Source organism: Anabas testudineus, chromosome 15 (assembly GCF_900324465.2).
Source record: "Anabas testudineus chromosome 15, fAnaTes1.2, whole genome shotgun sequence".
Lineage (NCBI taxonomy): Eukaryota > Metazoa > Chordata > Actinopteri > Anabantiformes > Anabantidae > Anabas > Anabas testudineus.
The window spans coordinates 13,063,256-13,076,784 of NC_046624.1; the positions used below are offsets into that span (position 1 = coordinate 13,063,256).

The 13,529-nt window shown below is 38.4% G+C and overlaps 2 protein-coding genes across 2 annotated transcripts; one reads left to right on the forward strand and one right to left on the reverse strand.

Annotated features, from left to right (window-relative positions):
* The first annotated feature begins 1,191 nt into the window (after positions 1–1,191).
* Positions 1,192–3,835, forward strand: bnip4 (BCL2 interacting protein 4). The gene is made up of 6 exons (XM_026355413.1): positions 1,192–1,344; positions 1,718–1,889; positions 2,016–2,076; positions 2,209–2,315; positions 2,603–2,752; positions 3,256–3,835. The coding sequence occupies exons 1-6, from the start codon at positions 1,302–1,304 to the stop codon at positions 3,296–3,298; spliced, it is 576 nt and encodes a 191-aa protein (XP_026211198.1). The 5' UTR covers positions 1,192–1,301; the 3' UTR covers positions 3,299–3,835.
* Positions 3,836–3,923: 88 nt separating this feature from the next.
* ppp2r2d (protein phosphatase 2, regulatory subunit B, delta) lies at positions 3,924–8,934 on the reverse strand. The gene is made up of 10 exons (XM_026355412.1): positions 8,776–8,934; positions 8,505–8,579; positions 7,909–8,006; positions 7,638–7,803; positions 7,395–7,507; positions 7,127–7,304; positions 6,850–7,014; positions 6,301–6,470; positions 5,750–5,841; positions 3,924–5,601 (listed from the first exon to the last, which is right to left on the reverse strand). Exons 1-10 carry the CDS (start codon positions 8,780–8,782, stop codon positions 5,322–5,324), a joined length of 1,344 nt encoding a protein of 447 aa, XP_026211197.1. The 5' UTR covers positions 8,783–8,934; the 3' UTR covers positions 3,924–5,321.
* Positions 8,935–13,529: the final 4,595 nt, after the last annotated feature.

Sequence of the window (13,529 nt, forward strand, 5' to 3'; positions counted from 1 at the left end):
TACTTTAATTCCTAGGTATTTCCATGTACAGTGTGGGTGGCAAATGGCATATTTTCTCCACTGTGAACAGAAATCAAAATGAAACCAGTATGTTTTTCCTTCACACGATCTATGATTCTCAATTTTTTTTTTTTTTTTTACTACATTTAGTCTCTGTGACAAAAGATTCAACATGTACTGTGTTTACAACAACTACACAGTAAAATGTTTTGCTGTTTAAAACTAAAAGCTTACAGAATATAAAAATAAGAAACCTAAACCCTAGTGCGGCGCTTTCTACTAGTTAGCTCAGTAATTTATCTTTGTATGTTCATGTAAACATGTAAATCTAGTAGTGCCAGTAAGGAGATCACACTCCCCTCACTGTAGAAATAATGTAATTTGGCAAGAATAATTAGTTATACTCATCTCCATGGTAGCAGACACACAGTAAATAAATTATATGCGTAGAGTTTCGCCTTCAGACACAATTATTCAATAAACTTAATCAATAATAATTAGTTTCAGTATTGATTAATTTGCTGTTAATTTGTTATAATTCCAAACAACCCAATGCAACATCTTTAAATGTCGTGTTTTGTTGCACCAACAACCTGAGACTCAAAAATATTCAATTTACTGTGATTAAGAAAGCAATCAATTGTGACATTTTAGAAGCTGGAATAAGAAACTCTCGTTAGAAAAATAACTAAAACTACTATTTGATTGTCAGTAGTTACTAATTAATTTACTATGTATTGATTAGCTGGCTAATCCCTGCAGTGCTGTTACAGGATATAGAGCAGTGTGCAAAGGCAATAAAAAAAATATAGCAAGGAAGCTTTCAAAAGTAATGTCATTAATGCATTTTATTTATGAACTGACATAACCCGGTATGCTGGACGCTGACTGTATGTTTGGGGCCAATCAACAGCTACTAATGAGCTATGACTGCCATCTGTGGACAGGTGAGTGGAACTGTTGTAATACATAAGGTCAAATAAACATGTGCACAATGGTTGTTTGTGTCATAAATACACTCCTATGCTAAAAAAGTAAATAATAGGAGACTTGGGAATCGTGTTTATTGAGGTTGTTAGAGAGGCATGTCCGGGTTCGCTCATGCGTGTTGGTTTGCGTGGCAGCAGCAGCTCCGTCTACGTGCCTTGCGTGGCCTCCTTTCACAGCCAATCAGGTTCGAGATAAACAAACCATTGCGTCACTGTTATTGTTATTGGACCTAAGCTACAGCTGCTCACAGACATTTCGACACCATTTCGCTTACATTTGGGCCTCCAAAACTGCACGATTACACCAGGGCAATGTCGACCCAGAAGGACATTTCATCTGACGAGAGTTTGCAAGGTAAGTTAAAGTAGAAACGGCAAAAGCAATTTCAAGCACATGAGTGTTTAAGCTAGCGTTAGCCTACAGTGAAGAAAACACGAACACCACATGTTAAATCACATGTAAAGTCTAAATTACACAAACGTATCAAGCAAGTTTAACGTCATTAAATTGTTTTATTGTTTTATCTGTGAGACGACACATCTTTGTAAGAGGACATTTAAGTAACGAGGCTTATTTTCAACGTTGCATCATCAAAATACCTTCAAGCCTAGGCCAGTCCCAGTCGGTTTATTGATTGCTTATTGTTGTTTAGCTCGATCCTGTGTGACGCTGTACTGGATCTCCTTAAGGTTTCATGTATAAAACACTGTGTGTGTTTTTATTTAAGGTTCCTGGGTTGAACTGCATTTCAGTGGTACTGGCTCTCAAAGTAATAGTCATCATGGCAGCCAGGAGCAAATCCCCACTTCCTGTCAGGAGGGTGACCTGGAGAAAATGCTGCTAGATGCACAGCACGAGTCAGGCCGGAGCAGCTCCAGAGGAAGCTCTCAATGCAACAGGTTTGTTGGCAAAAGGGGAAGCAGCTCTCTTTATGTGTTGTAATAAAGATTTCAAAAAGCGATGTCCTCAAATTGTGTTTTAAGTGACCAGAGTTCCTCTGTCTATTGTTGTCTTCTTAATAACAGCCCACTCAGAGCACAGACCCCCCTTCTTTTGTGGAGAGGCTCGGAAGGAAACAGCTCACAGGTATTTGTTAGAACTGAAATGTAAAAAGTGTTTCAATAATATACTGATGTGATTGTGTACAGCATAATGCTGCCAAGTTCATGATGGATGTGGTTTAAAAAGCACCTAATTATCTACGATTGGTGTTTGTAGTCAGATGAAGACTTCCAAGAAAGAAGAAGGGAAGTAGAGAATCTGATGAAGAAAAATGCTGACTGGATCTGGGACTGGTCTAGTCGACCTGAGAACAATCCACCAAAGTGCGTAGCCTCTACTAATTTGGTAACCTTTACTTGTTTTGGTGGAGTTATTTTATTTTACATGGTTATTCCAAGCTTTAAGATTAAATGTGCTGTTACATGTTAAGTGAAAAGTGGAAGGGGTTACAGGGATAGAAGTAACAGGAATAGGAAATTAGTTCTATTGTGCTAATCTTAGTATGTTATTATTGATGCTGTGATAATGTCTGTGTTAGTATGACATTAAGCTGGCACTCATTGACTTTAATGTATTCACAACAATGAAAAATTAATGTGCTTCTCTGTAGGGAGTTCCTGCTGAAGTACCCTAAGCGCTCGACCTCGCTCAGCATTAGAAACACCAGCGTCATGAAGAAGGGAGGCGTTCTCTCTGCTGATTTTCTGAAGCTTTTCCTTCCCTCGTTAATCATTTCTCACATTCTTGCCATTGGCCTGGGGTAAGCAACCACATTGAATGTCTAACTAGCAAAGTTATATTAAGTCAGAAACACTTAAGTGGTCATAGCATAAAGATTGAATTAGAATTGTTTACATTTTTGACTCAATGCATTTGATGCATCTTGCTATAATTTGATAATTTGAAGTATAAGTGGAAAGTGAATTTTATATTTTTTCAAATCATCAGACTTAAAGATGTATCAGTTTTTTTTCTACTCATTAGAAAGAGTAGTGATGCAAGCCGACCTTTAATTGTGCACCAGCACAACATAAATAATTTAATAGTTGTCTACTGGCAGTCTCATGAAAAGATCAGTAAGATTGATAGCAATAGATTCTAGCCATGTGTTTTGATTTTATGATGTGTGATGGGACAACACTTTAAGTTACAGTAATTTTGTGTTGTGTAATAAACATTATATGTATGAATCTCCAACATATGCAAAACCGAAGGGAACAGTATAACAAAAACTACATCTGTGATGTTTGACTCTCCTTTCAGAATATACATTGGGAAGCGCATAACGACCCACAACACCTACTAAGTAGGATGGTCGTGTGTTGCAAAGCCTCATCAGCGCTGACCATCTCGGCATACCTTAATGGGATCTTTTTAAGATTAAGGAAGATACAGCCATGTGACGCAGTCCAGTTTAATGAATGCCTCACATCACCCACATCAGCATGGAGAGTTAAGGATCTGTCATTGCTGTTCCATGGGCTACACTCAGTGAGCACAACAGTGACTAATCCCATGCTCCTTGCTGTTGTCCCTCCTGGAGAAGACTGTTTTGCTGCTTACTGCTCCTTAAATCTGCACACTAGGGAACTATATATTGTATGTCATTGCCTTTTTCTTTTTGGAATTTGTGGATAAAGGAAATTATTGTGACTTGTAATTTTTATATATATATTTTTTGTCCAAGAGGTGATTAGCTTAGTGTTTAAGAGATTGTGTCCATTGCCAATTACTCTATTTTTGCAGTTGCACATTGTGATTATAAGAAAATCAAGTGTTGGCTTACTAAGCACATATGAGGACCATCTTATTCATCCTACACAAAATAAAAGTTGAAAACACATGTGTGGCTCTGATAGATTTCCAAACCAATTCATATGTAGAAGCATGGGACTGTGTCGTTATCAAAGAGAAAGACATATGCAGATGAACACAATTAAAATTTTATTGAACTTTGGTCAAAATAATAAACAAGTGAATACATTGCCACCATGTTAGGAATCAATGGACAAAGACAATGCATTATTATGTGTTTGTTTTAATGTCATCAGTACATGTATTGTGTAGTCATCCGTCATTTCTGCATTCACAACTATGGAGATAAGATCCACATTTGCAATACGCGTCTCAAATTTGGGTGACATCCCTAACAAATGAATAAGGGCACATGTATGAGGCCTGTCTGAATCTTATTACATTATCCGGAGGCACTCTTATCACAAACTGCATGGTGTGCAATCTTCCTCCTTGATGTGTTTTCATAGACAGCCACATATAGCAGCAGTATATGAGGACATAACTCTATAAAATAGGATTTACAAATAATGCACATGAGGTTTGTAAAACGTTTGGGGACATAACTTGTAGCTGTCACTGATAGAAGTAGGTATTAAGGCTGCAAATTCCCTTTGTCCTGGGCCCCATCTTGTGCCATGTAGTTTCCAGCCTGCATCCTAAAACATGGTCAAAAATAATATAAAAATTAAATCCCTTGACACAAACACGTAATTGGTTGTCTCTAACAGTGGTTCTGAAACTGGTAGCCCCAAATAGTATTTCCATAAGTTTGCTTGAAATCTGCTCAAAAGACAGTGGTGTGACTGGACGTTTTTCCACCTCTCTACAACATAAAAACATGCAAAGCAATAAACATGTTTTAATACATACTTCTAAATTTAAAAACACATCTGTAGTTTTAGTTTCTTTTATTATGTGGATGACAAGGTGTACTTGAGTAGATACAGTCAGTGAAATTATGTCACTGTATTGACTGGGGTAAAGTAAGAGGAGGGAGGGAAGAAAAGAAACAAGTCCACTTTCCAAATTCATGGCCTCTTCCAACAGTAGTTTGGCCTGAATACATGGCCAATAGGGGGAATGTTACAGTTAGGCTTATTGGCCATTAATCCGTGCTTCAGAGGGCCCAAAATCTTTGAAATGATGTTACAACTTTGACAAGACGTCATTTAAGGGCTTCCGAGTTCTGTCGTTAAATCATGAAATGAAGGCTTAAAATGTCAACACAAACACCAACGTTCAAGAGTTTGACCTCTAGAGAGTGCCATTCAGTCAATTAGACCCGAATCGGGCTTTCTGGGTCAGGGGGGCATGTTGATTGCCCTGGTGCCAAAGGCAAAAACAACCTAAGCTCAGACTCAAAATAAAACAGGCCTATGGATCAACCTCCTGTGGCAAAAAAAAGTAGACACGTGCTTTCAAATTCTTCACCAGGAGGACAACGAGGCTGTTTCTTCTTATACAGATAGACAAGTAGTAGGCTTAACTACACAGGTACGGTAAAAGCCCTATCCTCTGGAGCCCCAAATCGTCTAGTTGAGTTTGTCCTGGAAAATGTACAAGTTGTTGGTGGCTGCCACAGCTATCACATTATCTTTGGGGTGCCAGGCAGTGTGGAGGATCTTCTTGTTGAAGTCCAGGCTGTCCACGCTGATCTCATCCTTCTTCCTCTTGCCACCAGTGGACACTTTGCGCGGTTTGAGTGTAGCCCGTGGTTTGCTGCTTTCCCGGGATGCCTCCAGTGTGATATCCCGCCTGGTATTGCGGTCAAACATTCGGAAGAAGTTGTTGTAGGAGCCAGTCATGATGGCACTGACAGAGGAAGGAAAAAAAAAAAAAATGCACTGATTGGCCATCAAACCAAAACTACCAGTAACCAGTAATCAATAAGTTAAGTATCCAGGAAAACAAAAGTAATAGCACATGAAATGCTGCCCTGTGGAAAAACAAGGACACTTACCTGTCACTACCATTCCAACAGCACTCGAACTTGTCAAAGATGCAGTCATTTTCATACAAGGAGCAGAGTTTACTGCGAAGGTATTCATGGACCTGGAGAAAAACAAAAACATAGAACTTAAATATTCACAAGAACATAATATCTTCATCTGCATCTACATAACTTGGCCTGAGTATTGCTCTAACATCTCATGTTTTTACATCAATCAAAGCAAAACCCAAAAATCTCCCACTCGACATAACTTCCCTCTGACCGTGTGACCTGCCAAACACTTACAAGGATACTACTGAAAATAGTAACCTCACTAGTAGCGGCATACTGCAGTCTCTTCTGTATTTTTTTATGATTTCTTAATTATATAAAAAAAATGTATTTAAATATATTTGAAAAATACATTTAACATTTTACAGGGGTCTGTAAGGGGGTAGACGTAAGCTAAAATCAGGCTTGATTCATGCTGTCACTTGTGAACCTTTAACTGTACACTGTAGACCTTATTTTCCTCTCAGTTTGGATCAGTTACACTAGATAGAATAGGTATGTTTATGCACCTGATACGTCTCCACTGGCCTATTCTCCATGTTGAGGTCCCAAACTTTGACGGAGAGGTAGTCACGTGTCATCATATAGCGTCCGCTGTGACTGAACTTCACGTCCGAAATAGAGGAGATGATCTCAGAGAAAAAAGATCGGCTGCTTGGATCTTCAGGCTCTTCAAAGACTTTAAATGAAGAAACAAAAACAATGTCTTACTCTTACTATTTCTAAAATCTTTCACATCATGGACTTGCAAAACGTTTAACACCACATAAAATCTTTGCTACTTTAGCAAGTGATACAACACATTTTTTAGAAAATTTGTGAATAATCAGTCTTATGGAAAGATTAAACAACCATATAAAATCTGCAACATGTCAAAAAATTATTTAAGATCACAATTCACTAGATTTAACTGTACATGTTTATATCTACGCATATATAAAGCAGGGAACCATAAATATCAACCTGAACCAAATCTGCTTTTATATAAAATAACCAGTCAGTTTATTTTCCACTAATTAAGTGGCTAACCTTCACAACTCTGTAGTAGAAGTACTTACACTTTGAGTGCCTATCACAGAGTGCTGCTGCTCGCATGTCACACAGGCGGATGGTGCCTTTGCTACTGCTGTACACAAATACGTTGCATTGGTGTGGATGGCACTCAGCAGCTGTGATTACTTCTGTCAATTCCTCCATGTTGGCGGGCTTGATGTCTACAATATCTGGGAACACACTATTAAGGAACTTCAAGCCTTATGCTTTGTTATAATGCAATGCAAAGACTGCTAGGATATAGAAATGTGTAATATATACTTTTAGATGAAAAAAGGATACTAAAACTTCTGTCTGTGATTTCCAAGTGCCATAGATTTATTCTTAGGTCATCTGCAGAGAGGTATGTTTCATGATCACTATTTACAGAAATGGAATTAATGTGATAGGTGTGCGCATTTGCAAAGATCCTCCGTGGGCTTGCTTCTACCATGAGATCCATTGGCATCAGTACTGGTACCTGAAATAAAAACAACATGCAACTTTAGGTAAGATCTGATAAAATCCACAAAGTAATTTTCAAAAATAAGACAGGTTTACTTAAACATACCCGTAAAGAGGTGATTCTAAAGGGGTCTCTGAGTCGTCCATCTTCATCTTTAAGGTTGTAACCCTCTGCTCGTTTATCTCTTTCACTTATTTTCCACAATTTGATAGTTTTATCTGATAAAAAGAGTTAAACGTGTAACAATTGAAGATAATCTTTATAGCAGAAGAACAATTATGTGACAGGAAACAAAACAAGTCTTCCAATGTAAATGCATCAGTAAATTTGAAATTAGCTGACTCTTACCGTTTGTTGAAAGTAGAAAGTGAGCAGCATTTTGTTGGGGTAGCCATCTTATTTTATTTATTTTTTCCTCGATTTCTAAACTTTTCAAATAGTCAAATTCTGGCTCGTGACTCTGAAAAGTGCTATAGACATTGTACTCCCCACGCAGGTGTGGACGATTCTTAGACTGAAAAGGAAAATTGCAAAATAAGTTAAATACACAAGTCAGCACATAACATCTGACATCGCGCTTGTTGTGATGTTATTGATCTGTCATTACATATGACACTACCTCTTGTTCATGTTGAAATATCACTACTCTGCCTCCTTTATCTCCAGTTGCAAGCAATTCTCCAGAATAGTTGAACTCAACTGTTGAGATTATGTCAGCTGAAAATGGACAGAAAAGAGACTGATTGAGAACAGCTCAGCTTTCACAGTGATGGTCCTGATCATAGATAGGATCATGCTACTGGTACAAATGATATTTTACCTAGTTACAGTATCTTGCACACCATCAACCAAACAGGATACCACACACGTACACACAATCACGTATGAATGAATGAAAACAAGCATGATGTCACTCGACAATTTATGGACGCAGCACATTGACGTCATGGACACGGTCGCTCCCCTTTAATAGCTTAGCCACCACCTAGCACACACTTAGCTAGCGACATGCAGTTGTTTACAGAATAAAGGGCGTTTGTACAATTGAACAAGAAACACACTTTCACAAATGACATCGCTTGTGTTGAATTAAAACTTGTACAACTACCTAGCTATCGTGCATCTCCAGTGAAGCCCACACAGCATCATCAGACCACCCTCTAGCTAGCGTCCCACCGTTTTAGCTTAGCCATCAAGCTAACGTTAGCTACATACCTTCCGCAACATCTTCATCTATCGCTCCTTTCACTTGAGAGAAACACCACTGAAAATCATTTCCTCCTGCAACCCCTGTAGAAGGAACACACAGTTAGTTGGAATCGGATTCGCGTTTCGTCCGGCGGTAAAATGACCTGACAGTGACACAGTTTGACAACTAGCAACCTAGCTTGCCAGCGCTAACGTTGGCTAGCTAACTTGCAGATTCAGGCCATCTCACACACACCAAGTGAGGTGGATCCTTTTCCTCCCTTCAAAAGTAGCTTACCCGCCATTGCTTCATTTAGCAGCTATTACTGTACACAGCTTCCAATAGCTAATCAACCAATACGGCTTGCTCCGGAAAGTAGATAGCATCCACAATCAGTGTGAAGACTCGGCTCCAGATCTGTCAAGACCACGGAAATTATCCGTGATTTTTTTTTTCTTCCAAAATGGCGCACAGTACATGGAGAAATGACGTCATGCACACATGCCACATCCTGGCTCCATCCATCCTCCTGAGCATCACACTATCAAATGTGCATTCAGTGTGTGTTTTCTGTGCATTTAACTAAATATCCTGACATCACATATTAATACCCACTTACAGAGCCTAGTGAAGTCCACCTCTGAGAGCTTGGAGAAGTAGCCCAACATCAGTACACATCAGGCTGTACCCTAGATATTTTAATTGAAGTTAGAGCAAACTTAATCTAATAAAACATATCTGTGCAATATCATCAACATTTTTAGTTTTGCGTCCTCACGATTTTCTTTTCATTTACATCCACATGTATAATCTTAATGCCAAAGTTAATGCAGAGATAGGCCTACAAGTAAAATACATAGTTTCATTTATCAATGATACTAATCGTGTATCAAACTGCTTTTATAGTTCAGCTGGTTGTCGCTGGTGTTAAATATGAAGTGTGTCCCGACACAGTTAAATATACTGGAAGTACCTCAGATTACATTGTGTGGTCAGTGGGTGACATCTAGTGGAGAAATAATGCAAATCCAGTTCATGTCGAGTGTGTTGCATCCATGCTCGCACAGTAAAGGATCAAACTGAAGGGATTCTTAGTTTATATTTATCAGACACTAACAGACTAATAGAATAGACTAATAGAATCAAATAGCAATACCACCGTTTAGAAATACTCTGTTACAAGTCAAGTCAAGTCCTGCCTTCAGAATATTACTCAAGTACAAAAGTAAAAGTACTATTTATGCATTATAGTTTGTGAATTTCACCCCATGGATCTGTGATTATTGTGTGTTTTGCTTTGCTTATCCAGTTTTAAAAATTAACCAATAACTATAATATACGTTTATGGGAGTGAAACTGTATTTGAAATGTAGTGAAGTGGAATTATAGCAGAAAGTGAAAATTATCAACGTAAAAATATCAGTACTTACATACTTTTCACCACTGCTAACAGGGGTTTCTGTGTTTTCTTTGTGTCTTGATCTGTAAAAACTGATTTTACTGACAACACACAACCAAATGTTTGTACATTTTAGCTTCAGAGTTTGACTTGTAAGTAATCAACTGAAATAGCCAATATTACTTTAGAGGTAAAAAGGGAAAAAAAATGTAAATGTTATGCTCGTGATCCAAAGTATGAATTGCGAAGATATGGAAAAAGTCATGGTCCGAAGATTATATACAAAAATAGATGTTAGAGCTGTGTTGTCTTTAGTTTATTGCACGTTTTCTGTAAACAGCACACTCTGTGCATGGTGAATTGGGAGGACAACAGCCCACAACAGCTGATTGTGCAACAAAAAGTCAGTAAAAAAATAAAAGAAATAGCAAATGCTGATGAAGTAGGAGAATTGTTAATATGTAGGTCAGATTGCAGTGGATTGAATTGTATAACCAAATAATATATACTCTTTTAAGTGCACTCAAGAACAACAAGTATTAATAAAATCAGTTCCTCTGTTTGCACAACTGCTTTAAATAACACGGTGGTCCCTAAACCGCCTGTTAGCAAATAATTCTTTCTTCTTACAGGTCACTTGAGTTTTTCAACCTTGATAATCATATGCATTAAGTACCTAATTATGAGATGTAACTACTGCACAGACACCTTAGTGTCTATATAGTGCTTTTATTTGTTTTCTGCATCTGCAGATTGTCCTGGAGGTGGCAAGTGAATAAATAGGGTTGTACTCTGAAAGACCTGGACCATAGCTCGCCAAAACCTCCCCGGCATCTCCCGAGCTCCACATCCCTCTCATCACTCACACAGCGTCCCTTGGGGAGAAGCAGAGCAAAGGCCTGGAGGTTAGAGAGACTATATCTACTGTATATCTACAGATATATACAGTATATAAAGATGGACCAACTTGTACTTGCAGTGTTGGTACATGCTGGTTGGTCAAAGCCTATTCATAAAATTAAAGAACATGCAAAGGAAAATGACAAGTGTGATATCATACAAGCATACAGCATATTTAAAATGTATGTAGTTTGTGTACATATACATTGATAAAGTACTTCTGAATAATTACTTAAACTACAAAACACTTTTAACAACTACACATAATTTGATCCCATTTGTAATTAATAGAAATAAGAATGTTTGCTTTAAATTAGGACTGGTGCTTTGTGAACCATCAGCATGTCTAGAACATCTTCCACTTCTACAAATACACACAGCAGAACATGGGTCTGCAGTGGTTGTTACTTTGAAAGCTTGAACCTCTGATAAATGCAACAAAATGTGGAGCAGCATGAGAGCTGTGTGGGCAAATTACAATAAAGGATTGTAAATACTACTGCTAGTTAGTAATTCTAGGGATGTAGAAATTTAGTTGAAATGTACTTGCATTAAAAATGTTATATCTACTTGGGGTGATGAGTGAGTGTTGCTCTCTGGACTAAAAATGCACTATTATTAAAAAAATCTTTGAATTCACCATCACGATGAAACATTTGACTAACGAATAAGTTCTGATTTAATACGTGTACATCTTAACTGTTGTGTACATTAGATCTTTTACGTTTTAAGTTCAGTATTGTGACTGTGACTGTGTGTGTGTGTGTGAGTGTGTGTGTGCTGCCGTGCCGTAGCTTCATCAGGTATAAGGAGAGGTGTTGACTTTATTCCGAGCCTCCAGTAACACCACTGACTCTGATAGTTCCCCATCCCTGTGGGAATTCATTATAAGACAGCTAGAGGCTGCTTGTGGATGGTTACTGTGCTGCCCGTATGTTAACTTGTCGCTATCGCGCAAGGCAAACATGTGGTGCAGCTGCTTTCTCTGGCTGTGGGCAACCTGGAGAGATTGATTGGTGAGCCTTCTGTTTTATCCAGGATCAGGGCCACATTCAGTAGACATGGTGCCTCCGGAGAAGCAGCCATTTTCCCCAGAAAATATGGCTCATTACCAGCACAGACAAAATGAAGGTATATTGACTTTTTAACATCTTACAGCACACCTATTCTTAACAAGCGTTTGCTATCCTGAAAATCTTTACTTCATTTTATTCTCTTGTAACTAAAACAAAAACAGCCCTGATTTTAACATGACTTCATTGTGTTTGAGATTTTTATAATTTCTCCTCTCTATCGTTCTCTTCTATTTCAATTTGAATTTACACACAGCTCCATGCATGTAAATACCCATACTCGTGCATTTACACCCGGCACACACACACACACACACACAAACATACCCTTCCCCCACATTTGGTCCATCAGACAGTTTTTAACACAAACCATTGGCCAGTGGATGTGTCTGCTCTGCTCAGGGGCATAAGCTCTGTCCAGACCCTCAGTCTTAACTCTCTCACACGCACACACACACACAAACAGCAAAGACAAACACAATCAATTATTCAAGACTCTTGTTTTGGCTTGTATGTGTGTGTGCGTGTGTGTGTGTTTTTATTATTTCTATTCTGTTGTTTCTATAGCATCCAACCTAACAGCCAGGAGGCCCGATGAGTGAGATATGAGGCCTGATGACTGGAGGTCCATCTATGTCTTTGTAATTTAGATGGCAGAGTATAATTTGTATGCACAGCCTTCAGCATTGTCTCATTGTCTGAAGGAAATTATCCTTGTGGCTTTGCACAACTGAGGGTTCTGAAGGAGGCTTGGAAGACAAACCTCTGTCTCCATGTTTATTTCCCCCAAGAGTGGAAATTTTCAGTGTGGTCATTCAGTGTAGTTAAACCTAACACTGAAGCACACGGGCCATCAGGGTAAGTAGCATACACTATCATTTCATTTCCATCATTTGTTGCTGCTGTTCCTCTGTGATAAAGTCCTCTATATATGTACGATACGCAGTGAGGTGTATATTTTACATACTGGGACCGTCATTCTTCAGTGTGCAAATGTGTGCACTAGATGGCACTATGGCCCTTATTATTCAACGCCAATAGATCATTTCCATTTTGCAGGAGAAGTGTGCAGCTGACACCAGTGATGATACAAATAGCTTGTTTTCCCCAAGCTGATGTTGATAGTATCATAAAGACCTCCATATCCACTCACGTTTATTAGCCAGCCCTTTTGACCTTTAAGCAGCAGCAGTAGTAGACAACAAGCTGGTCATTTAAGTGACACACACACACACATATATATATATATATATATATACACATATTGCGAATTAGAGTAGTGTAGGTCATTAAAGTTTTCCATTTATATCCATGTCTGCTCTAGCTCGACAGATTTAGAGATTATCTTATTTTTTTTTAAGTGAACATCAAACAAAAATATTCTGTGCCAAATCAATGAAAACAGAAACAAATTACATTGAGGGGTTTATTGTATTAGTTGTGAATCCTTGTAGCACTGATGCCCTTGTAACAGATCATATTGTAAATAAGATGGGTTAAATTGCACTTGTAGCTTGCCTTCAAACAGTCAGGAAATTCTCTCGGGGTGACAAGAGAGTGCTGCAGACTCTTCCTCTAATAACGCTAGACAATGAGATCCCAGCTCATAACGTAGGCCTCCACTATATAGAACAAGTATTGGGGGCTTAGCAGCTAATAAAGTGGCAAGTCTTCAAATC

What these genes read in the sequence shown, in the direction of transcription:
- bnip4 (XM_026355413.1), top strand. Translation starts at nt 1,302, where the DNA reads ATGTCGACCCAGAAGGACATTTCATCTGACGAGAGTTTGCAAG. An exon ending in CGGAAGGAAACAGCTCACAG is followed by an intron (nt 2,077 to 2,208) that starts GTATTTGTTAGA and finishes TGGTGTTTGTAG; the next exon opens with TCAGATGAAGACTTCCAAGA. An exon ending in CCTGAGAACAATCCACCAAA is followed by an intron (nt 2,316 to 2,602) that starts GTGCGTAGCCTC and finishes GCTTCTCTGTAG; the next exon opens with GGAGTTCCTGCTGAAGTACC.
- ppp2r2d (XM_026355412.1), bottom strand. An exon ending in AGATGAAGATGTTGCGGAAG is followed by an intron (nt 8,007 to 8,504) that starts GTATGTAGCTAA and finishes GTCCATTTTCAG; the next exon opens with CTGACATAATCTCAACAGTT. An exon ending in CTGTGATAGGCACTCAAAGT is followed by an intron (nt 6,471 to 6,849) that starts GTAAGTACTTCT and finishes CTTCATTTAAAG; the next exon opens with TCTTTGAAGAGCCTGAAGAT.